Source organism: Saccoglossus kowalevskii, chromosome 8 (genome assembly GCF_978046115.1).
Source record: "Saccoglossus kowalevskii chromosome 8, keSacKowa6.1, whole genome shotgun sequence".
In the NCBI taxonomy this organism is placed as follows: Eukaryota; Metazoa; Hemichordata; class Enteropneusta; family Harrimaniidae; genus Saccoglossus; species Saccoglossus kowalevskii.
This window is the reverse complement of record NC_140648.1, coordinates 20,289,799-20,316,212: the sequence shown is the minus strand read 5'-3', so window position 1 is coordinate 20,316,212 and position 26,414 is coordinate 20,289,799. Positions and strand designations below refer to the sequence as shown.

The window sequence follows — 26,414 nt, the reverse complement described above, 5'->3', positions numbered from 1 at the left end:
ATGAAATTGTATATCAATTAATAATGCACGTATTTAGCTTGCCCATTAAACATTTTATGCAAATGCTTTTTAAATAATTTTATTGTGGATTTGGTTGAACAAACTATGCAAGAGATAGAAAGGTTTTAAATTATAAATGAGCTTATGACGAAGTGTTCGATGAACCCATTTATATTTATGCAAATTAATTGCATGCTTTTTTTTTCAATGTTTTTGTGCCACGTGACAGTTTTGTACATTGAGTCTCACTGTTGTCTCTCCTTACCTTTTTTTTGTAAGTGCAATTGCAAGTGCTAGTGCTGACATATAATGCATTTTGCCACAGAAGTCATATTTATGTTTGGGACTACATGACAGGGCTATGTGGCCATCTCTCTATCAAATGGCAATTTTAATGCGCTATCCTGGCGTCAACCAGGTTTGGTCGAACACAAGCACCTGCGGACCTTTACCAAGGTTCCCACAAAGTCGCATTCATGAGTGAATGAATCTCGCCATGCATGCTTTAAAATTAGTTGTTTAGCCGAAATGTTGTGTTTTCATGTGTACAGTTTGTAATGGTATAAGTCATGATAGCCTTTTGATGGTTTATAAGATTCGAATCACACCTGTGTGATTTTTATTATAAAACCATATCAATTACCATTTACATAATATTTTCTAATACTAGGATGTTTTAGGCATTTTAAGATGGTCAAACAAATCGTTCCACAGACTCAATTTCTCGAAACCATTTCCTCTATGGCCATGTTTTGTTATTCTCCAGAATCCAGAAAGTAGAAAAGCAAATAGCATTTGTGACAAAATTTAAATACAAAAAAAAAAGTAAAAGTTTTTATTTAAGTGTACACTTCCTATGTAAATGTCGCATGTCACGAAAACAAGGATTATTAATCCGTGAATTGTGATGCCACATCATTATTGATAGAAATGTACTACACAATACATGTAAAAAACATGCGTTTACATGAAATTGGAACATGGACTGTGCATTGACAGCGCCCTCTTAGTTCAAACATGTATATTTCAATCAATTCCTTAGCAATGATCATTGTCAAATACTTTATTTTAGCTGGAATTAACTTTCGCTGAAAAAAACTTTTTGTCTGTTTTGTATAAAGTTTATTATCACTGATTTGTAACAAGTTGAATGTAAAATATAGGAAAAAGGGTGTACCGGATTTTATTTTCATAGATTCATTCCTTCATCAAATTAAATTCCAATTTTCATATCACAGTCTTATTTATCTGAACACCGCCCTCTACAGTTAATAAACTACTATTCACACAGTGAAGAAAACATTTGGTTTTAGGCTTATGCATAATTAGATCATGAAATAAAGAGATGCAGTGACTTACTTATGTGTTGCCATAGTTTCAGAATATCCATATAAATTATGTACATTGTAGTGAACCGACCAGTTCTGTTTTGCACTGACACAAATGGAATTAGACGCCAAGGCACCGCCTTCAACAGCTGGAAATCAAAAACAGTTCAATGTACAATATTGGGCATTGTAATTGTAGAAAGACCTTCATAGCTGCAGTTCAATAATAAATGTCCCATATACAATGTACTATGCTTTTGAATGCATCTGGGTTAAATACGTTGCTTACTCAAGCAAAATTCAAATGCATTTACATGCATGCACATGCAAACACACACACACACAGACAGACACAGCGACCACTGTCATTTAACACATTGCAGGTGAAATAAATACCATGCATACTATGGCTAGCATACAGTACTAGTTGGTGTCAATGTGTTATAATTTTCCAAGTGCAGGAATTGTTAGATTAAGAACACTTACAAGGTAGATAGGGTGGATTCTCATAAGTATTGTTACCAGGACAACCATCAATGGAACCAAACACAAAATTAGATGGTTCATTCATGTCCTGTGCAAAAAACAAAACATTTTTATCAACATACACTGTAAAATACTTTATTTTAGCTAGAATTAATTTTTGCTGAAAAGACTTTTGGATGTTTTGTATGGAATTTATTCTCAGTGATTTTTTAAAAGTTGAATGTAGAATATAGAAAAAAAAGGTATTTTCGCTGGATTTTATTTTCACTTAATCATTACTTCAGCGAAAATAGCAAAAATTAATTCCAAACGAACATAAAGTATTTCACAGTAATATTTATCAACCAATATTAATAATGAAGCCTGTGTTAAAAGTACCAGTATTTGTTATAAGTTACAACTGATGATGGTGGAGTGGAATAATTTATTTCTGCTAAAAACTACATTTTGGTGTGATTATGTCTTTAATACTTTGTGGGAAAACGATGACATTTTGTTACAGTGCGTACTTATGGACAGTGAATAACAACGTTTTGGGGCACTATCAGGAATTCATCATTTTAAGACAGTAGAATAGTGTGCAACAAAGTCTTATCTTTTTTGTTTATTTTATAATTAATATTCTTTTTGTTGAATATAGAACCGTGTAGATGCAATACAGTCATTATTATTACTTACATTCCATATGCCGTCAAATTTAATTAGTTTGTGAAATTTACTAATCTGTTTAGCCCACCACTCATGAGTCACAGGATTTGTGAAGTCGGGGAAAGCTGTGTTGCCAGGCCACACCTAGAAACACAAACGTTCAAGTTAGGAACAATATGCATGGCATCCACAGTGAAACAGGGTCCATGATAAGTGAAAAATTCCATCCTTCCATTTTCTGCCAATAGAAGACACCCTCAATCAACATCATCCGAACTGGTATATGCAATGTTTATTTTCAAAGATGAAAATATATAATAATATTTCAAATTTTTTAAAACAGAGATTGGGAATTTCATTATGCAATTTATTTATTTTTATGACTAACATCAAAATTGAGAATATTGAACTCCTTAATTTATTTCCAAATCACCATTCACCATACAGTAATGGAAATCCAAAACTATAGTTCCTACTTATGGTGTTGATGAGTTCCATTGTGCCACCATACAGAGTAGGATTTCTAAATATAACTCTCATCATATGCTAATTTACCAAGTTCAAAATTTTATATTTGATAATGGAAATCTAAACTAGTCCTGATTCACGGTGTTGATGAGCTCATTTGTGCCACATCAAAATTGAGAATATTGGACTCCTTGGAAAGAACTGTATTTACAAAACTAAGGTAGAAGATTATATTATACCTTTCCGATAAGTAATTGATCGGTAGCATTCTTAATGAACACGTCCATTGCCATGCCGTCATCAAATGGTGCATATGTGAACTTAGGCTGTGAACTGCTAATGGCAGGATCCTACAGTATAAAAAATATATCTGAAAATATTACTGAGCAAAAAAACCATCTGTGTGGTGAAGCATTTCCAATTAAGATTGATTGACAATGCAAACCAGATTTTTTATTAGCTTTCTACATGTATATACAACCATCAGATTGTCATCTTCAGAATTTATTTTAATTTCTTTGTACATTACATGATTTCCATGGCATGGTCTGAGCATAATATTTAGCTTGGTTTTAAAACTGTCACATATCTAAATTATGAAGGCTAATCTGTCTAAATATACATCTCATATTAGTAATGAATACTTTTTAATGAATAAGTTGCAACCATTGATGGCAATGCAGATACAGTGACCCCTCGCTAAATCGCACCTTGGTAAGTCACGATTCGGCTAAGTCGCGGGTACTTGGGATGGCGCCCAAAATTTCTATTGTGTCTTGACGGCAGTTTTTAAGTACAAAGACTAATGTTTCGTTGCATAGTGTTTTTTAACAAATCGTTAAAGAGACAACTTAACACGTACTGTCCATCAATTACTGAGATACAATGGGTGATGAAAGCCTTGCTCAAGGTGTCAACAGGGGTGTCGTGTAGCGAACGTACGTAATTCTCGCCACCCCCCTTGTACTTCCTTTAGAAAGTTTTTTTGAAAAGTGGCAAAACCAGCTGACAGCCATCTTGGAAGTTGATTGAGTTACACCTCGACTGTACTGTGAATTAGTTGTGTTTTGCACACAAAGCAATGCATTACATGATTGATTGTAGTGAAGATAATAACTAAGTGTATAACAACATTATAAGTCTAATTCCTATCAGATTTGATCTTACCCAAGTTACAAATCACTTTCAACAAAATATCACTTCCGTTGGAGCACACAATATGGAATGGCTGATTATATTAAATAAATACTCACCAACATGATAACATAATGCTGACCATTTCTATGAATGTTATCAATCATATCTGGCAATAGTGCAAAATTATCCAAATCAATCGTGAAATCCTTGAATTTATCCATGCTATCAATATCATTCCATTGAACATCCTACAAATAAAGACAGATGATTACAATTATAATGCAACAATGTTTGCATTAATTACATTTTAAAATACGTTATACATCAGCCATGCACAGAGCCCTGGCTTGTTCAATGGGAGGTTCGATAATCACTTACAACTTTGGTTTCAAATAAAAAAAATGCTCCGCCATTGATCTTATGGTAAATTTTTGTGGCGTTGCGGGCGAGTTTAATCTATAATCTTTTTTTCGCCTCCCTGTCTATTGTGTTGCCACTTAATTCAGATCACAGTTCCTCTATATATAGAAGGACTGTGCTAAGATGTACCATTTTTGATGTAACAGCCCCAAAATCGTTTACACTCTACCTAGAAAATTTGAATTTATCAGTGGTGGGCTGTACAACTCTTCTAGAAATATATAGCCACTTGATGTTTCTAGACACCAGAGGGCAGTTCAAACAAATATAGTGTATACTCTGTATAGTGTATACAAATGTAAAGTCTGTCCTGTTATATGGAGCAGAAACCTGGCGTACCACAAAGGTAACAACCCACAAAGTACAGACCTTTGTAAACAGATGCCTGTGGACAATCCTAAAAATTCATTGGCCGGATAAGATCAGCAACCTTGGGCTCTGAAAGCAAACCAGGCAGCTTCCCATGGAGAAAAAAGATGGCGACTTTGACTGTTGCGCAGATCAATGAGTACAAACTGAGACGTTACGCAAGCTTAAATGGGGTATTTTTAAGTGATTGGAAGGTATAGAAGGAGTGACCAGCAGTTATTAGTGCAAGTCGTGCCCAGGTCAAACTTCATACTCGTGATTTCCATTAGAAGAGCACATTGGATTGAAGGAAAATCAAAGTTTATCAACAGAAATGTTGCACATGCGCAGTGCGACGACCACCACCCCTTAAGTTTGGGTATTAAAATACTATACACAAGTTCGTACATGCAGTTACAATCCAATTGTTAAACAAGAATTACATTTGAAATACTAAATGAGATTTTGATATCTGTTCTTTTGAGTAAAGTATACACATATAAATTTTTATTTCATACAAGTGATATTAACATACTTGAGGGATTGCCAACTCTCTCATCTTTTCCACAATCGAGAAGGTAGCGTCTGCTGTTCCATATCCATATTTACAAAGATGGAACCCTAGACTCCAGTAGGGCGGCATGAATGGACGTCCAATAACTTCAGTATACTGTTGTATCACTAAATCTGGAGTCGGTCCCAGGAATATGTAGAAGTCGAGAATACCACCAATAGTACGATAGGTTAATGCTGGCGCTGGCTGCAAAACAATATCTGCAGGGGACAAGGAGTCAATTAAAAGAACTAAATTGGAGTCTATAACACATATAAACAAGCAGTCTATCAGCTGAGATAACTCCGCTGTTAGCGATGCACATTTCAATTAAAGAACTGAAGACATTAGAAAATGAACAATATGTACAGTATCAAAGCAATGGGACTTGCTGTTTTCAACAAGAATTCAAAAATATCACTTTTCACCAAAAACAATCATCAAAATTAGATAATTGAAGATATCATCACGAAATGAACAAATCTCAGAGAGGTCCACATGTAGTACCTATATATGTAATATCAAAGTAATTGGACTTGCGTTTTTTAACAAGAAGTCGAAAATATCACTTTTTACCAAAAATTAAAAAAATATTCACCAAATTTAGAGAATTAAAGATATCATTACAAATTGAACAAATCTGAGAGAGACGACAGACAATCTAAAAAACAGTATAAATATATTATTTTATTATTAGTTTTATATCTTAATTTGGATGTTAAAAAAAATTGAATTTAATTGTGCTATCAATTGCTCTCTTTTTTGATTTTTTTTTCTATGTTTACATTTTATCCTCTTTGCATCTGCTCCAGGATCTCTTGGTGAATCAATATTTTTTTTTGCAAGACTTGATATGAAAAATGAAATAAAAAGCAATTATTTATATTTTACTCAATTTGTTTGGAATGGAAACTCACCCATGGCATTACTGTTCTTAAGAAAGACACCATGTGAATGACCACTGTTTTCCATCACGATATAGAAAGGATGGTCACTGTAAAGATTGGTATGTGGCTGTAAAATAAATTGTATGATTATATGAGATTATTATGAGAATACCTCAAAGTGTGCACGAAGACTGTTCAGGTGGAGTATCAACCGGCACACATCGGAGGTTGATGCGACCACATACTGTCTAAGTTATGACAGTTCACTGAAGTAGACGTGAATTATTTAATACCTATTGATTGCTTTAACCTTTTCACCACCAGATTTTCTCGCCCGAATTTTTCTGCACTTTTTTCTTATATTTTTCAATATTTCTGTAAATTAACCCTCATTTTGGAGTCAACAGACAGAATTTGGGTCAAATTTGCAGTTTTATCTCAAACAATTTGCCCCAAACTTCTGAAGGAATCAAAGTGTGGACTAACAACAGGATTATGTGAATAGGAAACTGATGGGGGAAAAGGTTAAGGAATTGATTGTGCATTATTTGTGTTGAGGAAGGAAACAATGTTGTGAAGGGAGTTATCAAAGAAAGGGTTGTGAGACTAGACTTTGGTAGTGAGTGAATCCATTGAACATGAAGTTGTAAAATGGCAGAATTGTGATATTAACAATGAAAATTTGTGCCGGTATATACAATGTTTTAAATGTAATCAGTCCAGGCATGTCAGCATTTAAAAAAAAAAACATTTAAAAAACAAAATAATTAGCATTGAGAACAACGAAAGATATCCATCCATGTAAGCCTGAGATCTGATTCAGAATCTGTGACCAATCACGGCCATCACATAATGATGAAGAATAATCAATATCACATATTGCATAACACAGTCCTTACCCCATTGGATGTTCTGGTTTTACCAATACAAACATGATTACACCCCTTTATATCTTATTCACTTACAGCGTAGCATAGTGTTCACTTAACAATCGTTTTTTTGCATGGACATGTGTAGCAATCCGATTTAATGCTTGAAAAATAACTGCCATGAAATGTTAACCACAAGTACGCAATATTACATATCACAGGACACCCTTTGACATTATGACATTATGGCGTTCAACAATGATACAGCGATACACGCTCATTTATCTGTTTAACATTCCGGCTTTTAAAACATTTATTGTCTGCTGCAGGGAGGTATCAATGCCAGGTTTGAAAGTGAAACTGAGAAGGGAAATTCAATTAGATGGGACTGCATATATTTGATATTAAGGGAAGGACAATGCGCATCCAGGGGAGGGTATGGACAGTGATGAAATTTTGGTCAGCTTACTATATTTTGGGGTTTTAAAGCGATAGATACACAAGTATAAGTCGATTGTGACTAGATTTGATTTTTAAAAACGGTCAAAGAGGCGAAGAATGTGTTATGCTATATTCGACCTTAATTATCTGTGACTTAAGCAATGTACGTGAATGGTCACTGATTATTCAGGAAAAGAAGAATGGATTTAATATAAATATTTTGAGGATTAAAACTGCAAACACTGATACTTTTGGAATGGAGATCATGAACATATGCAATACAGTATTATATGATGAGAATTGCAATGCCAGACTATTAAACTTTGGATCATGACACTATGGTACACATGCATGTAAGTATTGGCCATTATTGAACTTGAGTAACCATAAGACCACAGTTTATCTCTAGTACACAGTGTAAGTGTTGGCCAGTCTGATTCTCTTCTCATACATACCATAGGACCACAGTTTATCTCTAGTACACAGTGTAAGTGTTGTCCAGTCTGATTCTCATCTCATACATACCATAGGACCACAGTTTATCTCTAGTACACAGTGTAAGTGTTGGCCAGTCTGATTCTCTTCTCATACATACCATAGGACCACAGATTATCTCTAGTACACAGAGTAAGTGTTGTCCAGTCTGATTCTCATCTCATACATACCATAGGACCACAGTTTATCTCTAGTACACAGTGTAAGTGTTGGCCAGTCTGATTCTCATCTCATACATACCATAGGACCACAGTTTATCTCTAGTACACAGTGTAAGTGTTGTCCAGTCTGATTCTCATCTCATACATACCATAGGACCACAGTTTATCTCTAGTACACAGTGTAAGTGTTGTCCAGTCTGATTCTCATCTCATACATACCATAGGACCACAATTTCTAGTACACAGTGCAAGTATTGGCCAGTCTGATTCTCTTCTCATACACACCATAGGACCTCAATCTCTAGTACACAGTGCAAGTGTTGGCCAGTCTGATTTCCATCTCATACATACCATAGGACCACAATCTCTAGTACACAGTGTAAGTGTTGGTCAGTCTGATTCTCATCTCATACATACCATAGGACCACAATTTCTAGTACACAGTGCAAGTATTGGCCAGTCTGATTCTCTTCTCATACACACCATAGGACCTCAATCTCTAGTACACAGTGTAAGTGTTGGCCAGTCTGATTCTCATCTCATACATACCATAAGACCACAGTTTATCTCTAGTACACAGTGTAAGTGTTGGCCAGTCTGATTCTCATCTCATACATACCATAAGACCACAATCTCTAGTACACAGTGAAAGTGTTGGCCAGTCTGATTCTCATCTCATACATACCATAGGACCACAATCTCTAGTACACAGTGTAAGTGTTGGCCAGTCTGATTCTCATCTCATACATACCATAAGACCACAGTTTATCTCTAGTACACAGTGAAAGTGTTGTCCAGTCTGATTCTCATCTCATACATACCATAGAACCACAATCTCTAGTACACAGTGTAAGTGTTGGTCAGTCTGATTCTCATCTCATACATACCATAGGACCACAATCTCTAGTACACAGTGTAAGTGTTGGCCAGTCTGATTCCCATCTCATACATACCATAGGACTACAATCTCTAGTCCACAGTGTAAGTGTTGGCCAGTCTGATTCCCATCTCATACATACCATAGGACCACAATTTCTAGTACACAGTGCAAGTATTGGCCAGTCTGATTCTCTTCTCATACACACCATAGGACCTCAATCTCTAGTACACAGTGCAAGTGTTGGCCAGTCTGATTCTCATCTCATACATACCATAAGACCACAGTTTATCTCTAGTACACAGTGTAAGTGTTGGCCAGTCTGATTCTCATCTCATACATACCATAAGACCACAGTTTATCTCTAGTACACAGTGTAAGTGTTGGCCAGTCTGATTCTCTTCTCATACACACCATAGGACCACAATCTCTAGTACACAGTGTAAGTGTTGGCCAGTCTGATTCGCATCTCATACATACCATAAGACCACAGTTTATCTCTAGTACACAGTGTAAGTGTTGGCCAGTCTGATTCTCATCTCATACACACCATAGGACCACAATCTCTAGTACACAGTGTAAGTGTTGGCCAGTCTGATTCTCTTCTCATACACACCATAGGACCACAATTTCTAGTACACAGTGTAAGTGTTGGCCAGTCTGATTCTCATCTCATACATACCATAGGACCACAATCTCTAGTACACAGTGTAAGTGTTGGTCAGTCTGATTCTCATCTCATACATACCATAGGACCACAATCTCTAGTACACAGTGTAAGTGTTGGCCAGTCTGATTCTCATCTCATACATACCATAGGACCACAATCTCTAGTACACAGTGTAAGTGTTGGCCAGTCTGATTCCCATCTCATACATACCATAGGACTACAATCTCTAGTCCACAGTGTAAGTGTTGGCCAGTCTGATTCTCATCTCATACATACCATAGGACTACAATCTCTAGTCCACAGTGTAAGTGTTGGCCAGTCTGATTCTCATCTCATACATACCATAGGACCACAATCTCTAGTACACAGTGTAAGTGTTGACCAGTCTGATTCTCAGCTCATACATACCATAGAACCACAATCTCTAATACACAGTGTAAGTATTGACCAGTCTGATTCTCAGCTCATACATACCATAGAACCACAATCTCTAGTCCACAGTGTAAATGTTGGCCAGTCTGATTCTCTTCTCATACATACCATAGGACCACAATCTCTGTGTTGGCCAGTCTGATTCTCATCTCATACATACCATAGGACCACAATCTCTAGTCCACAGTGTAAGTGTTGACCAGTCTGATTCTCTTCTCATACATACCATAGGACCACAATCTCTAGTCCACAGTGTAAATGTTGGTCAGTCTGATTCTCTTCTCATATACACCATAGGACCACAATCTCTAGTACAGTGTAAGTGTTGGCCAGTCTGATTCTCTTCTCATACATACCATAAGACCACAATCTCTAGTCCACAGTGTAAGTGTTGGCCAGTCTGATTCTCTTCTCATACATACCATAGGACCACAATCTCTAGTACACAGTGTAAGTGTTCTTCAGTCTGATTCTCTTCTCATACATACCATAAGACGACAATCTCTAGTCCACAGTGTAAGTGTTGGCCAGTCTGATTCTCTTCTCATACATACCATAGGACCATAATCTCTAGTCCACAGTGTAAGTGTTGTTCAGTCTGATTCTCATCTCATACATACACTGTGGACTAGAGATTGTGGTCCTTTGGTATGTATGAGATGAGAATCAGACTGGCCAACATTTACACTGTGGACTAGAGATTGTGGTCCTATGGTATGCATGAGCTGAGAATCAGACTGGTCAACACTTACACTGTGTACTAAGGATTGTGGTCCTATGGTAAGTATGAGATGAGAATCAGACTGGCCAACACTTACACTGTGTACTAGAGATTGTAGTCCTATGGTATATATGAGATGAGAATCAGACTGGCCAACACTTACACTGTGGACTAGAGATTGTGGTCTTATGGTATGTATGAGAAGAGAATCAGACTGGCCAACACTTACACTGTACTAGAGATTATGGTCCTATGGTATGTATGAGATGAGAATCAGACTGGCCAACACCTTACACTGTGGACTAGAGAATGTGGTCCTTTGGTAAGTGTTGGCCAGCCTGATTCTCATCTCATACATACCATAGGACCACGATCTCTAATATACAGTGTAAGGTGTTGGCCAGTCTGATTCTCATCTCATACATACCATAGGACCACAATCTCTAGTCCACAGTGTAAGTGTTGGCCAGTCTGATTCTCATCTCATACATACCATAGGACCACAATCTCTAGTACACTGTGCAAGTGTAGGCCAGTCTGATTCTCATCTCATACATATCATAGGACCACAATCTCTAGTCCACAGTGTAAGTGTTGGCCAGTCTGATTCTCTTCTCATACATACCATAGGACCACAATCTCTAGTACACAGTGTAAGTGTTCTTCAGTTTGATTCTCTTCTCATACATACCATAAGACCACAATCTCTAGTCCACAGTGTAAGTGTTGGCCAGTCTGATTCTCTTCTCATACATACCATAGGACCATAATCTCTAGTACACAGTGTAAGTATTGTTCAGTCTGATTCTCATCTCATACATACACTGTGGACTAGAGATTGTGGTCCTTTGGTATGTATGAGATGAGAATCAGACTGGCCAACATTTACACTGTGGACTAGAGATTGTGGTCCTATGGTATGCATGAGCTGAGAATCAGACTGGTCAACACTTACACTGTGTACTAGAGATTGTGGTCCTATGGTAAGTATGAGATGAGAATCAGACTGGCCAACACTTACACTGTGTACTAGAGATTGTAGTCCTATGGTGTATATGAGATGAGAATCAGACTGGCCAACACTTACACTGTGGACTAGAGATTGTGGTCCTATGGTATGTATGAGATGAGAATCAGACTGGCCAACACTTACACAGTGTACTAGAGATTGTGGTCCTATGGTATGTATGAGATGAGAATCAGACTGGAAAACACTTGCACAGTGTACTAGAGATTATGGTCCTATGGTATGTATGAGATGAGAATCAGACTGGCCAACACTTACACTGTGGACTAGAGATTGTGGTCCTATGGTATGTATGAGATGAGAATCAGACTGGCCAACACCTTACACTGTGGACTAGAGAATGTGGTCCTTTGGTAAGTGTTGGCCAGCCTGATTCTCATCTCATACATACCATAGGACCACAATCTCTAATATACAGTGTAAGGTGTTGGCCAGTCTGATTCTCATCTCATACATACCATAGGACCACAATCTCTAGTCCACAGTGTAAGTGTTGGCCAGTCTGATTCTCATCTCATACATACCATAGGACCACAATCTGTAGTACACTGTGCAAGTGTTGGCCAGTCTGATTCTCATCTCATACATATCATAGGACCACAATCTCTAGTAAACAGTGTAAGTGTTGGCCAGTCTGATTCTCATCTCATACATACCATAGGACTACAATCTCTAGTACACTGTGTAAGTGTTGGCCAGTCTGATTCTCATCTTATACATACCATAGGACCACAATCTCTAGTACACAGTGCAAGTGTTGACCAGTCTGATTCTCAGCTCATACATACCATAGGACCACAATCTCTAGTCCACAGTGTGAATGTTGGCCAGTCTGATTCTCTTCTCATACATACCATAGGACCACAATCTCTAGTCCACAGTGTAAGTGTTGACCAGTCTGATTCTCTTCTCATACATACCATAGGACCACAATCTCTAGTCCACAGTGTAAATGTTGGCCAGTCTGATTCTCATCTTATACATACCATATGACCACAATTTCTAGTACACAGTGTAAGTGTTGGCCAGTCTGATTCTCATCTCATACATACCATAGGACCACAATCTCTAGTCCACAGTGTAAGTGTTGACCAGTCTGATTCTCTTCTCATACATACCATAGGACCACAATCTCTAGTCCACAGTGTAAATGTTGGTCAGTCTGATTCTCTTCTCATATACACCATAGGACCACAATCTCTAGTACACAGTGTAAGTGTTGACCAGTCTGATTCTCTTCTCATACATACCATAGGACCACAATCTCTAGTCCACAGTGTAAATGTTGGCCAGTCTGATTCTCTTCTCATACATACCATAAGACCACAATCTCTAGTCCACAGTGTAAGTGTTGGCCAGTCTGATTCTCTTCTCATACATACCATAGGACCACAATCTCTAGTACACAGTGTAAGTGTTGTTCAGTCTGATTCTCATCTCATACATACCATAGGACCACAATCTCTAGTCCACAGTGTAAGTGTTGGCCAGTCTGAATCTCTTCTCATACATACCATAGGACCATAATCTCTAGTACACAGTGTAAGTGTTGTTCAGTCTGATTCTCATCTCATACATACCAAAGGACCACAATCTCTAGTCCACAGTGTAAGTATTGGCCAGTCTGATTCTCATCTCATATATATCATAGGACCACAATCTCTAGTACACAGTGTAAGTGTTGACCAGTCTGATTCTCTTCTCATACATACCATAGGACCACAATCTCTAGTCCACAGTGTAAATGTTGGTCAGTCTGATTCTCATCTCATACATAGCATAAGACCACAATCTTCAGTCCACAGTGTAAGTGTTGGTCAGACTGATTCTCATCTCGTATATACCATAGGACCACAATCTCTAGTCCACAGTGTAAGTGTTGACCAGTATGATTCTCTTCTCATACATACCATAGGACCACAATCTCTAGTACAGTGTAAGTGTTGGCCAGTCTGATTCTCATCTCATACATACCATAAGACCACAATCTCTAGTACACAGTGTAAGTGTTGGCCAGTCTGATTCTCATCTCATACATACCATAGGACCACAATTTCTAGTACACAGTGTAAGTGTTGGCCAGTCTGATTCTAATCTCATACATACCATAGGACCACAATCTCTAGTCCACTGTGTAAGTGTTGGCCAGTCTGATTCTCATCTCATACATACCATAGGACCACAATTTCTAGTCCACAGTGTAAGTGTTGGCCAGTCTGATTCTCATCTCATACATACCATAGGACCACAATCTCTAGTACACTGTGTAAGTGTTGGCCAGTCTGATTCTCATCTCATACATACCATAGGACCACAATCTCTAGTACACAGTGTAAGTGTTGGCCAGTCTGATTCTCATCTCATATATACCATAGGACCACAATCTCTAGTACAGTGTAAGTGTTGGCCAGTCTGATTCTCATTTCATACACACCATAAGACCACAATCTCTAGTACACAGTGTAAGTGTTGGCCAGTCTGATTCTCATCTCATACATACCATAGGACCACAATCTCTAGTCCACAGTGTAAGTGTTGGCCAGTCTGATTCTCATCTCATACATACCATAGGACCACAATCTCTAGTCCACAGTGTAAGTGTTGGCCAGTCTGATTCTCATCTCATACATACCATAGGACCGCAATCTCTAGTTCACAGTGTAAGTGTTGGCCAGTCTGATTCTCATCTCATACATACCATATGACCACAATCTAGTCCACAGTGTAAGTGTTGACCAGTCTGATTCTCAGCTCATACATACCATAGGACCACAATCTCTAGTCCACAGTGTAAATCTTGGCCAGTCTGATTCTCTTCTCATACATACCATAGGACCACAATCTGTGTTGGCCAGTCTGATTCTCATCTCATACATACCATAGGACCACAATCTCTAGTCCACAGTGTAAGTGTTGACCAGTCTGATTCTCTATTCATACATACCATAGGACCACAATCTCTAGTCCACAGTGTAAATGTTGGTCAGTCTGATTTTCATCTCATACATACCATAGGACCACAATCTCTAGTACACAGTGTAAGTATTGACCAGTCTGATTCTCAGCTCATACATACCATAGCACCACAATCTCTAGTCCACAGTGTAAATGTTGGCCAGTCTGATTCTCTTCTCATACATACCATAGGACCACAATCTCTGTGTTGGCCAGTCTGATTCTCATCTCATACATACCATAGGACCACAATCTCTTGTCCACAGTGTAAGTGTTGACCAGTCTGATTCTCTTCTCATACATACCATAGGACCACAATCTCTAGTCCACAGTGTAAATGTTGGTCAGTCTGATTCTCTTCTCATATACACCATAGGACCACAATCTCTAGTACAGTGTAAGTGTTGGCCAGTCTGATTCTCTTCTCATACATACCATAAGACCACAATCTCTAGTCCACAGTGTAAGTGTTGGCCAGTCTGATTCTCTTCTCATACATACCATAGGACCACAATCTCTAGTACACAGTGTAAGTGTTGTTCAGTCTGATTCTCATCTCATACATACCATATGACCACAATCTCTAGTCCACAGTGTAAGTGTTGGCCAGTCTGATTCTCTTCTCATACATACCATAGGACCATAATCTCTAGTACACAGTGTAAGTGTTGTTCAGTCTGATTCTCATCTCATACATACATACCAAAGGACCACAATCTCTAGTCCACAGTGTAAGTATTGGCCAGTCTGATTCTCATCTCATATATATCATAGGACCACAATCTCTAGTACACAGTGTAAGTGTTGACCAGTCTGATTCTCTTCTCATACATACCATAGGACCACAATCTCTAGTCCACAGTGTAAATGTTGGTCAGTCTGATTCTCATCTCATACATAGCATAAGACCACAATCTTCAGTCCACAGTGTAAGTGTTGGTCAGACTGATTCTCATCTCGTATATACCATAGGACCACAATCTCTAGTCCACAGTGTAAGTGTTGACCAGTCTGATTCTCTTCTCATACATACCATAGGACCACAATCTCTAGTACAGTGTAAGTGTTGGCCAGTCTGATTCTCATCTCATACATACCATAAGACCACAATCTCTAGTACACAGTGTAAGTGTTGGCCAGTCTGATTCTCATCTCATACATACCATAGGACCACAATTTCTAGTACACAGTGTAAGTGTTGGCCAGTCTGATTCTAATCTCATACATACCATAGGACCACAATCTCTAGTCCACTGTGTAAGTGTTGGCCAGTCTGATTCTCATCTCATACATACCATAGGACCACAATCTCTAGTCCACAGTGTAAGTGTTGGCCAGTCTGATTCTCATCTCATACATACCATAGGACCACAATTTCTAGTCCACAGTGTAAGTGTTGGCCAGTCTGATTCTCATCTCATACATACCATAGGACCACAATCTCTAGTACACTGTGTAAGTGTTGGCCAGTCTGATTCTCATCTCATACATACCATAGGACCACAATCTCTAGTACACAGTGTAAGTGTTGGCCAGTCTGATTCTCATCTCATATATACCATAGGACTACAATCTCTAGTACACAGTGTAAGTGTTGGCCAGTCTGATTCTCTTCTCATACATACCATAGGACCACAATCTCTAGTACACAGTGTAAGTGTTGGCCAGTCTGATTCTCATCTCATACATACCATAGGACCACAATCTCTAGTACACAGTGTAAGTGTTGGCCAGTCTGATTCTCATCTCATACACACCATAGGACCACAATCTCTAGTCCACAGTGTAAATGTTGGTCAGTCTGATTCTCTTCTCATATACACCACAGGACCACAATCTCTAGTACACAGTGTAAGTGTTGTTCAGTCTGATTCTCATCTCATACATACCATAGGACCACAATTTTCTAGTACACAGTGTAAGTGTTGGCCAGTCTGATTCTCATCTCATACATACCATAGAACCACAATCTCTAGACCACAGTGTAAATGTTGGCCAGTCTGATTCTCTTCTCATACATACCATAGGACCACAATCTCTAGTCCACAGTGTAAGTGTTGGTCAGACTGATTCTCATCTCATATATACCATAGGACCACAATCTCTAGTACAGTGTAAGTGTTGGCCAGTCTGATTCTCATCTCATACATACCATAGAACCACAATCTCTAGACCACAGTGTAAATGTTGGCCAGTCTGATTCTCAGCTCATACATACCATAGGACCACAATCTCTAGTCCACAGTGTAAATGTTGGCCAGTCTGATTCTCATCTCATACATACCATAGGACCACAATTTTCTAGTACACAGTGTAAGTGTTGGCCAGTCTGATTCTCATCTCATACATACCATAGAACCACAATCTCTAGACCACAGTGTAAATGTTGGGCAGTCTGATTCTCATCTCATACACACCAAAGGACCACAGTTTATCTCTAGTACACAGTGTAAGTGTTCTTCAGTCTGATTCTCATCTCATACATACCATAGGACCACAATCTCTAGTCCACAGTGTAAGTGTTGGTCAGACTGATTCTCATCTCATATATACCATAGGACCACAATCTCTAGTACACAGTGTAAGTGTTGGCCAGTCTGATTCTCATCTCATACATACCATAGGACCACAATCTCTAGTCCACAGTGTAAGTGTTGGTCAGACTGATTCTCATCTCATATATACAATAGAACCACAATCTCTAGTACAGTGTAAGTGTTGGCCAGTCTGATTCTCATCTCATACATACCATATGACCACAATCTCTCGTCCACAGTGTAAGTGTTGGCCAGTCTGATTCTCATTTCATACATACCATAAGACCACAATCTCTAGTACACAGTGTAAATGTTGGCCAGTCTGATTCTCTTCTCATACAAACCATAGGACCACAATCTCTAGTCCACAGTGTAAGTGTTGGTCAGACTGATTCTCATCTCATATATACAATAGGACCACAATCTCTAGTACAGTGTAAGTGTTGGCCAGTCTGATTCTCATCTCATACATACCATAGGACCACAATCTCTAGTCCACAGTGTAAGTGTTGGTCAGACTGATTCTCATCTCATATATACAATAGGACCACAATCTCTAGTACAGTGTAAGTGTTGGCCAGTCTGATTCTCATCTCATACACACCAAAGGACCAGTTTATCTCTAGTACACAGTGTAAGTGTTGACCAGTCTGATTCTCAGCTCATACATACCATAGGACCACAATCTCTAGTCCACAGTGTAAATGTTGGCCAGTCTGATTCTCTTCTCATACATACCATAGGACCACAATCTCTGTGTTGGCCAGTCTGATTCTCATCTCATACATACCGTACGACCACAATCTCTAGTCCACAGTGTAAGTGTTGACCAGTCTGATTCTCTTCTCATACATACCATAGGACCACAATCTCTAGACCACAGTGTAAATGTTGGCCAGTCTGATTCTCTTCTCATACATACAATAGGACCACAATCTCTAGTACAGTGTAAATGTTCGCCAGTCTGATTCTCCTCTCATACATACCATAAGACCACAATCTCTAGTCCACAGTGTAAGTGTTGGCCAGTCTGATTCTCTTCTCATACATACCATTGGACCACAATCTCTAGTACACAGTGTAAGTGTTCTTCAGTCTGATTCTCTTCTCATACATACCATAGGACCACAATCTCTAGTCCACAGTGTAAGTGTTGGTCAGACTGATTCTCATCTCATATATACCATAGGACCACAATCTCTAGTACAGTGTAAGTGTTGGCCAGTCTGATTCTCATCTCATACACACCAAAGGACCACAGTTTATCTCTAGTACACAGTGTAAGTGTTGACCAGTCTGATTCTCAGCTCATACATACCATAGGACCACAATTTATAGTCCACAGTGTAAGTGTTGGCCAGTCTGATTCTCATCTCATACATACCATAGAACCACAATCTCTAGACCACAGTGTAAATGTTGGCCAGTCTGATTCTCATCTCATACATACCATAGGACCACAATTTTCTAGTACACAGTGTAAGTGTTGGCCAGTCTGATTCTCATCTCATACATACCATAGGACCACAATCTCTAGTCCACAGTGTAAGTGTTGGTCAGACTGATTCTCATCTCATATATACAATAGGACCACAATCTCTAGTACAGTGTAAGTGTTGGCCAGTCTGATTCTCATCTCATACATACCATAGGACCACAATCTCTCGTCCACAGTGTAAGTGTTGGCCAGTCTGATTCTCATTTCATACATACCATAAGACCACAATCTCTAGTACACAGTGTAAGTGTTGGCCAGTCTGATTCTCATCTCATACATACCATAGGACCACAATCTCTAGTCCACAGTGTAAGTGTTGGCCAGTCTGATTCTCATCTCATACATACCATAGGACCACAATCTCTAGTCCACAGTGTAAGTGTTGGCCAGTCTGATTCTCATCTCATACATACCATAGGACCGCAATCTCTAGTCCACAGTGTAAGTGTTGGCCAGTCTGATTCTCATCTCATACATACCATATGACCACAATCTAGTCCACAGTGTAAGTGTTGGCCAGTCTGATTCTCATCTCATACATACCATAGGACCACAATCTCTAGTACACTGTGTAAATGTTGGCCAGTCTGATTCTCATCTCATACATACCATAGGACCACAATCTCTAGTACACAGTGTAAGTGTTGACCAGTCTGATTCTCAGCTCATACATACCATAGGACCACAATCTCTAGTCCACAGTGTAAATCTTGGCCAGTCTGATTCTCTTCTCATACATACCATAGGACCACAATCTGTGTTGGCCAGTCTGATTCTCATCTCATACATACCATAGGACCACAATCTCTAGTCCACAGTGTAAGTGTTGACCAGTCTGATTCTCTATTCATACATACCATAGGACCACAATCTCTAGTCCACAGTGTAAATGTTGGTCAGTCTGATTTTCATCTCATACATACCATAGGACCACAATCTCTAGTACACAGTGTAAGTATTGACCAGTCTGATTCTCAGCTCATACATACCATAGCACCACAATCTCTAGTCCACAGTGTAAATGTTGGCCAGTCTGATTCTCTTCTCATACATACCATAGGACCACAATCTCTGTGTTGGCCAGTCTGATTCTCATCTCATACATACCATAGGACCACAATCTCTTGTCCACAGTGTAAGTGTTGACCAGTCTGATTCTCTTCTCATACATACCATAGGACCACAATCTCTAGTCCACAGTGTAAATGTTGGTCAGTCTGATTCTCTTCTCATATACACCATAGGACCACAATCTCTAGTACAGTGTAAGTGTTGGCCAGTCTGATTCTCTTCTCATACATACCATAAGACCACAATCTCTAGTCCACAGTGTAAGTGTTGGCCAGTCTGATTCTCTTTTCATACATACCATAGGACCACAATCTCTAGTACACAGTGTAAGTGTTCTTCAGTCTGATTCTCATCTCATACATACCATAGGACCACAATCTCTAGTCCACAGTGTAAGTGTTGGCCAGTCTGAATCTCTTCTCATACATACCATAGGACCATAATCTCTAGTACACAGTGTAAGTGTTGTTCAGTCTGATTCTCATCTCAAACATACCAAAGGACCACAATCTCTAGTCCACAGTGTAAGTATTGGCCAGTCTGATTCTCATCTCATATATATCATAGGACCACAATCTCTAGTACACAGTGTAAGTGTTGACCAGTCTGATTCTCTTCTCATACATACCATAGGACCACAATCTCTAGTCCACAGTGTAAATGTTGGTCAGTCTGATTCTCATCTCATACATAGCATAAGACCACAATCTTCAGTCCACAGTGTAAGTGTTGGTCAGACTGATTCTCATCTTGTATATACCATAGGACCACAATCTCTAGTCCACAGTGTAAGTGTTGACCAGTCTGATTCTCTTCTCATACATACCATAGGACCACAATCTCTAGTACAGTGTAAGTGTTGGCCAGTCTGATTCTCATCTCATACATACCATAAGACCACAATCTCTAGTACACAGTGTAAGTGTTGGCCAGTCTGATTCTCATCTCATACATACCATAGGACCACAATTTCTAGTACACAGTGTAAGTGTTGGCCAGTCTGATTCTAATCTCATACATACCATAGGACCACAATCTCTAGTCCACTGTGTAAGTGTTGGCCAGTCTGATTCTCATCTCATACATACCATAGGACCACAATCTCTAGTCCACAGTGTAAGTGTTGGCCAGTCTGATTCTCATCTCATACATACCATAGGACCACAATTTCTAGTCCACAGTGTAAGTGTTGGCCAGTCTGATTCTCATCTCATACATACCATAGGACCACAATCTCTAGTACACTGTGTAAGTGTTGGCCAGTCTGATTCTCATCTCATACATACCATAGGACCACAATCTCTAGTACACAATGTAAGTGTTGGCCAGTCTGATTCTCATCTCATATATACCATAGGACCACAATCTCTAGTACAGTGTAAGTGTTGGCCAGTCTGATTCTCATCTCATACACACCATAAGACCACAATCTCTAGTACACAGTGTAAGTGTTGGCCAGTCTGATTCTCATCTCATACATACCATAGGACCACAATCTCTAGTCCACAGTGTAAGTGTTGGTCAGACTGATTCTCATCTCATATATACCATAGGACCACAATCTCTAGTACAGTGCAAGTGTTGGCCAGTCTGATTCTCATCTCATACACACCAAAGGACCACAGTTTATCTCTAGTACACAGTGTAAGTGTTGGCCAGTTTGATTCTCATCTCATACATACCATAGAACCACAATCTCTAGACCACAGTGTAAATGTTGGCCAGTCTGATTCTCAGCTCATACATACCATAGGACCACAATCTCTAGTCCACAGTGTAAATGTTGGCCAGTCTGATTCTCATCTCATACATACCATAGGACCACAATTTTCTAGTACACAGTGTAAGTGTTGGCCAGTCTGATTCTCATCTCATACATACCATAGAACCACAATCTCTAGACCACAGTGTAAATGTTGGGCAGTCTGATTCTCATCTCATACACACCAAAGGACCACAGTTTATCTCTAGTACACAGTGTAAGTGTTCTTCAGTCTGATTCTCATCTCATACATACCATAGGACCACAATCTCTAGTGCACAGTGTAAGTGTTGGTCAGACTGATTCTCATCTCATATATCCCATAGGACCACAATCTCTAGTACACAGTGTAAGTGTTGGCCAGTCTGATTCTCATCTCATACATACCATAGGACCACAATCTCTAGTCCACAGTGTAAGTGTTGGTCAGACTGATTCTCATCTCATATATACAATAGGACCACAATCTCTAGTACAGTGTAAGTGTTGGCCAGTCTGATTCTCATCTCATACATACCATATGACCACAATCTCTCGTCCACAGTGTAAGTGTTGGCCAGTCTGATTCTCATTTCATACATACCATAAGACCACAATCTCTAGTACACAGTGTAAATGTTGGCCAGTCTGATTCTCTTCTCATACATACCATAGGACCACAATCTCTAGTCCACAGTGTAAGTGTTGGTCAGACTGATTCTCATCTCATATATACCATAGGACCACAATCTCTAGTACACAGTGTAAGTGTTGGCCAGTCTGATTCTCATCTCATACATACCATAGGAACACAATCTCTAGTCCACAGTGTAAGTGTTGGTCAGACTGATTCTCATCTCATATATACAATAGGACCACAATCTCTAGTACAGTGTAAGTGTTGGCCAGTCTGATTCTCATCTCATACATACCATATGACCACAATCTCTCGTCCACAGTGTAAGTGTTGGCCAGTCTGATTCTCTTCTCATACATACCATAGGACCACAATCTCTGTGTTGGCCAGTCTGATTCTCATCTCATATATACAATAGGACCACAATCTCTAGTACAGTGTAAGTGTTGGCCAGTCTGATTCTCATCTCATACATACCATATGACCACAATCTCTCGTCCACAGTGTAAGTGTTGGCCAGACTGATTCTCATTTCATACATACCATAAGACCACAATCTCTAATACACAGTGTAAGTGTTGGCCAGTCTGATTCTCATCTCATACATACCATAGGACCACAATCTCTAGTCCACAGTGTAAGTGTTGGTCAGACTGATTCTCATCTCATATATACCATAGGACCACAATCTCTAGTACAGTGTAAGTGTTGGCCAGTCTGATTCTCATCTCATACACACCAAAGGACCAGTTTATCTCTAGTACACAGTGTAAGTGTTGACCAGTCTGATTCTCAGCTCATACATACCATAGGACCACAATCTCTAGTCCACAGTGTAAATGTTGGCCAGTCTGATTCTCTTCTCATACATACCATAGGACCACAATCTCTGTGTTGGCCAGTCTGATTCTCATCTCATACATACCGTACGACCACAATCTCTAGTCCACAGTGTAAGTGTTGACCAGTCTGATTCTCTTCTCATACATACCATAGGACCACAATCTCTAGACCACAGTGTAAATGTTGGCCAGTCTGATTCTCTTCTCATACATACAATAGGACCACAATCTCTAGTCCACAGTGTAAATGTTGGTCAGTCTGATTCTCTTCTCATATACACCATAGGACCACAATCTCTAGTACAGTGTAAATGTTCGCCAGTCTGATTCTCCTCTCATACATACCATAAGACCACAATCTCTAGTCCACAGTGTAAGTGTTGGCCAGTCTGATTCTCTTCTCATACATACCATTGGACCACAATCTCTAGTACACAGTGTAAGTGTTCTTCAGTCTGATTCTCTTCTCATACATACCATAGGACCACAATCTCTAGTCCACAGTGTAAGTGTTGGTCAGACTGATTCTCATCTCATATATACCATAGGACCACAATCTCTAGTACAGTGTAAGTGTTGGCCAGTCTGATTCTCATCTCATACACACCAAAGGACCACAGTTTATCTCTAGTACACAGTGTAAGTGTTGACCAGTCTGATTCTCAGCTCATACATACCATAGGACCACAATCTCTAGTCCACAGTGTAAGTGTTGGCCAGTCTGATTCTCATCTCATACATACCATAGGACCGCAATCTCTAGTCCACAGTGTAAGTGTTGGCCAGTCTGATTCTCATCTCATACATACCATATGACCACAATCTAGTCCACAGTGTAAGTGTTGGCCAGTCTGATTCTCATCTCATACATACCATAGGACCACAATCTCTAGTACACTGTGTAAATGTTGGCCAGTCTGATTCTCATCTCATACATACCATAGGACCACAATCTCTAGTACACAGTGTAAGTGTTGACCAGTCTGATTCTCAGCTCATACATACCATAGGACCACAATCTCTAGTCCACAGTGTAAATCTTGGCCAGTCTGATTCTCTTCTCATACATACCATAGGACCACAATCTGTGTTGGCCAGTCTGATTCTCATCTCATACATACCATAGGACCACAATCTCTAGTCCACAGTGTAAGTGTTGACCAGTCTGATTCTATATTCATACATACCATAGGACCACAATCTCTAGTCCACAGTGTAAATGTTGGTCAGTCTGATTTTCATCTCATACATACCATAGGACCACAATCTCTAGTACACAGTGTAAGTATTGACCAGTCTGATTCTCAGCTCATACATACCATAGCACCACAATCTCTAGTCCACAGTGTAAATGTTGGCCAGTCTGATTCTCTTCTCATACATACCATAGGACCACAATCTCTGTGTTGGCCAGTCTGATTCTCATCTCATACATACCATAGGACCACAATCTCTTGTCCACAGTGTAAGTGTTGACCAGTCTGATTCTCTTCTCATACATACCATAGGACCACAATCTCTAGTCCACAGTGTAAATGTTGGTCAGTCTGATTCTCTTCTCATATACACCATAGGACCACAATCTCTAGTACAGTGTAAGTGTTGGCCAGTCTGATACTCTTCTCATACATACCATAAGACCACAATCTCTAGTCCACAGTGTAAGTGTTGGCCAGTCTGATTCTCTTTTCATACATACCATAGGACCACAATCTCTAGTACACAGTGTAAGTGTTGTTCAGTCTGATTCTCATCTCATACATACCATAGGACCACAATCTCTAGTCCACAGTGTAAGTGTTGTTCAGTCTGATTCTCATCTCAAACATACCAAAGGACCACAATCTCTAGTCCACAGTGTAAGTATTGGCCAGTCTGATTCTCATCTCATATATATCATAGGACCACAATCTCTAGTACACAGTGTAAGTGTTGACCAGTCTGATTCTCTTCTCATACATACCATAGGACCACAATCTCTAGTCCACAGTGTAAATGTTGGTCAGTCTGATTCTCATCTCATACATAGCATAAGACCACAATCTCTAGTACACAGTGTAAGTGTTGGCCAGTCTGATTCTCATCTCATACATACCATAGGACCACAATTTCTAGTACACAGTGTAAGTGTTGGCCAGTCTGATTCTAATCTCATACATACCATAGGACCACAATCTCTAGTCCACTGTGTAAGTGTTGGCCAGTCTGATTCTCATCTCATACATACCATAGGACCACAATCTCTAGTCCACAGTGTAAGTGTTGGCCAGTCTGATTCTCATCTCATACATACCATAGGACCACAATTTCTAGTCCACAGTGTAAGTGTTGGCCAGTCTGATTCTCATCCCATACATACCATAGGACCACAATCTCTAGTACACTGTGTAAGTGTTGGCCAGTCTGATTCTCATCTCATACATACCATAGGACCACAATCTCTAGTACACAATGTAAGTGTTGGCCAGTCTGATTCTCATCTCATATATACCATAGGACCACAATCTCTAGTACAGTGTAATTGTTGGCCAGTCTGATTCTCATCTCATACACACCATAAGACCACAATCTCTAGTACACAGTGTAAGTGTTGGCCAGTCTGATTCTCATCTCATACATACCATAGGACCACAATCTCTAGTCCACAGTGTAAGTGTTGGCCAGTCTGATTCTCATCTCATACATACCATAGGACCACAATCTCTAGTCCACAGTGTAAGTGTTGGCCAGTCTGATTCTCATCTCATACATACCATAGGACCGCAATCTCTAGTTCACAGTGTAAGTGTTGGCCAGTCTGATTCTCATCTCATACATACCATAGGACCACAATCTCTAGTCCACAGTGTAAGTGTTGGCCAGTCTGATTCTCATCTCATACATACCATAGGACCACAATCTCTAGTCCACAGTGTAAGTGTTGGCCAGTCTGATTCTCATCTCATACATACCATAGGACCGCAATCTCTAGTCCACAGTGTAAGTGTTGGCCAGTCTGATTCTCATCTCATACATACCATATGACCACAATCTAGTCCACAGTGTAAGTGTTGGCCAGTCTGATTCTCATCTCATACATACCATAGGACCACAATCTCTAGTACACTGTGTAAATGTTGGCCAGTCTGATTCTCATCTCATACATACCATAGGACCACAATCTCT

General features: G+C 39.4%; 1 protein-coding gene across 1 annotated transcript in view; it reads right to left on the bottom strand.

The window, feature by feature from the left end:
- The window catches only part of LOC100371743 (lysosomal alpha-glucosidase-like), a 50,844-nt gene that overhangs the window by 8,971 nt on the left and 15,459 nt on the right, over positions 1–26,414 (bottom strand). Inside the window, exons 4-10 of the mRNA XM_085502325.1 lie at positions 6,306–6,402; positions 5,371–5,609; positions 4,184–4,315; positions 3,170–3,280; positions 2,493–2,606; positions 1,815–1,902; positions 1,360–1,477 (exon numbers count right to left, since the gene is read on the bottom strand). Of these exons, the coding sequence (XP_085358451.1) occupies positions 1,360–1,477; positions 1,815–1,902; positions 2,493–2,606; positions 3,170–3,280; positions 4,184–4,315; positions 5,371–5,609; positions 6,306–6,402 (899 nt within the window). The remainder of the gene's footprint in view (positions 1–1,359; positions 1,478–1,814; positions 1,903–2,492; positions 2,607–3,169; positions 3,281–4,183; positions 4,316–5,370; positions 5,610–6,305; positions 6,403–26,414) is intronic.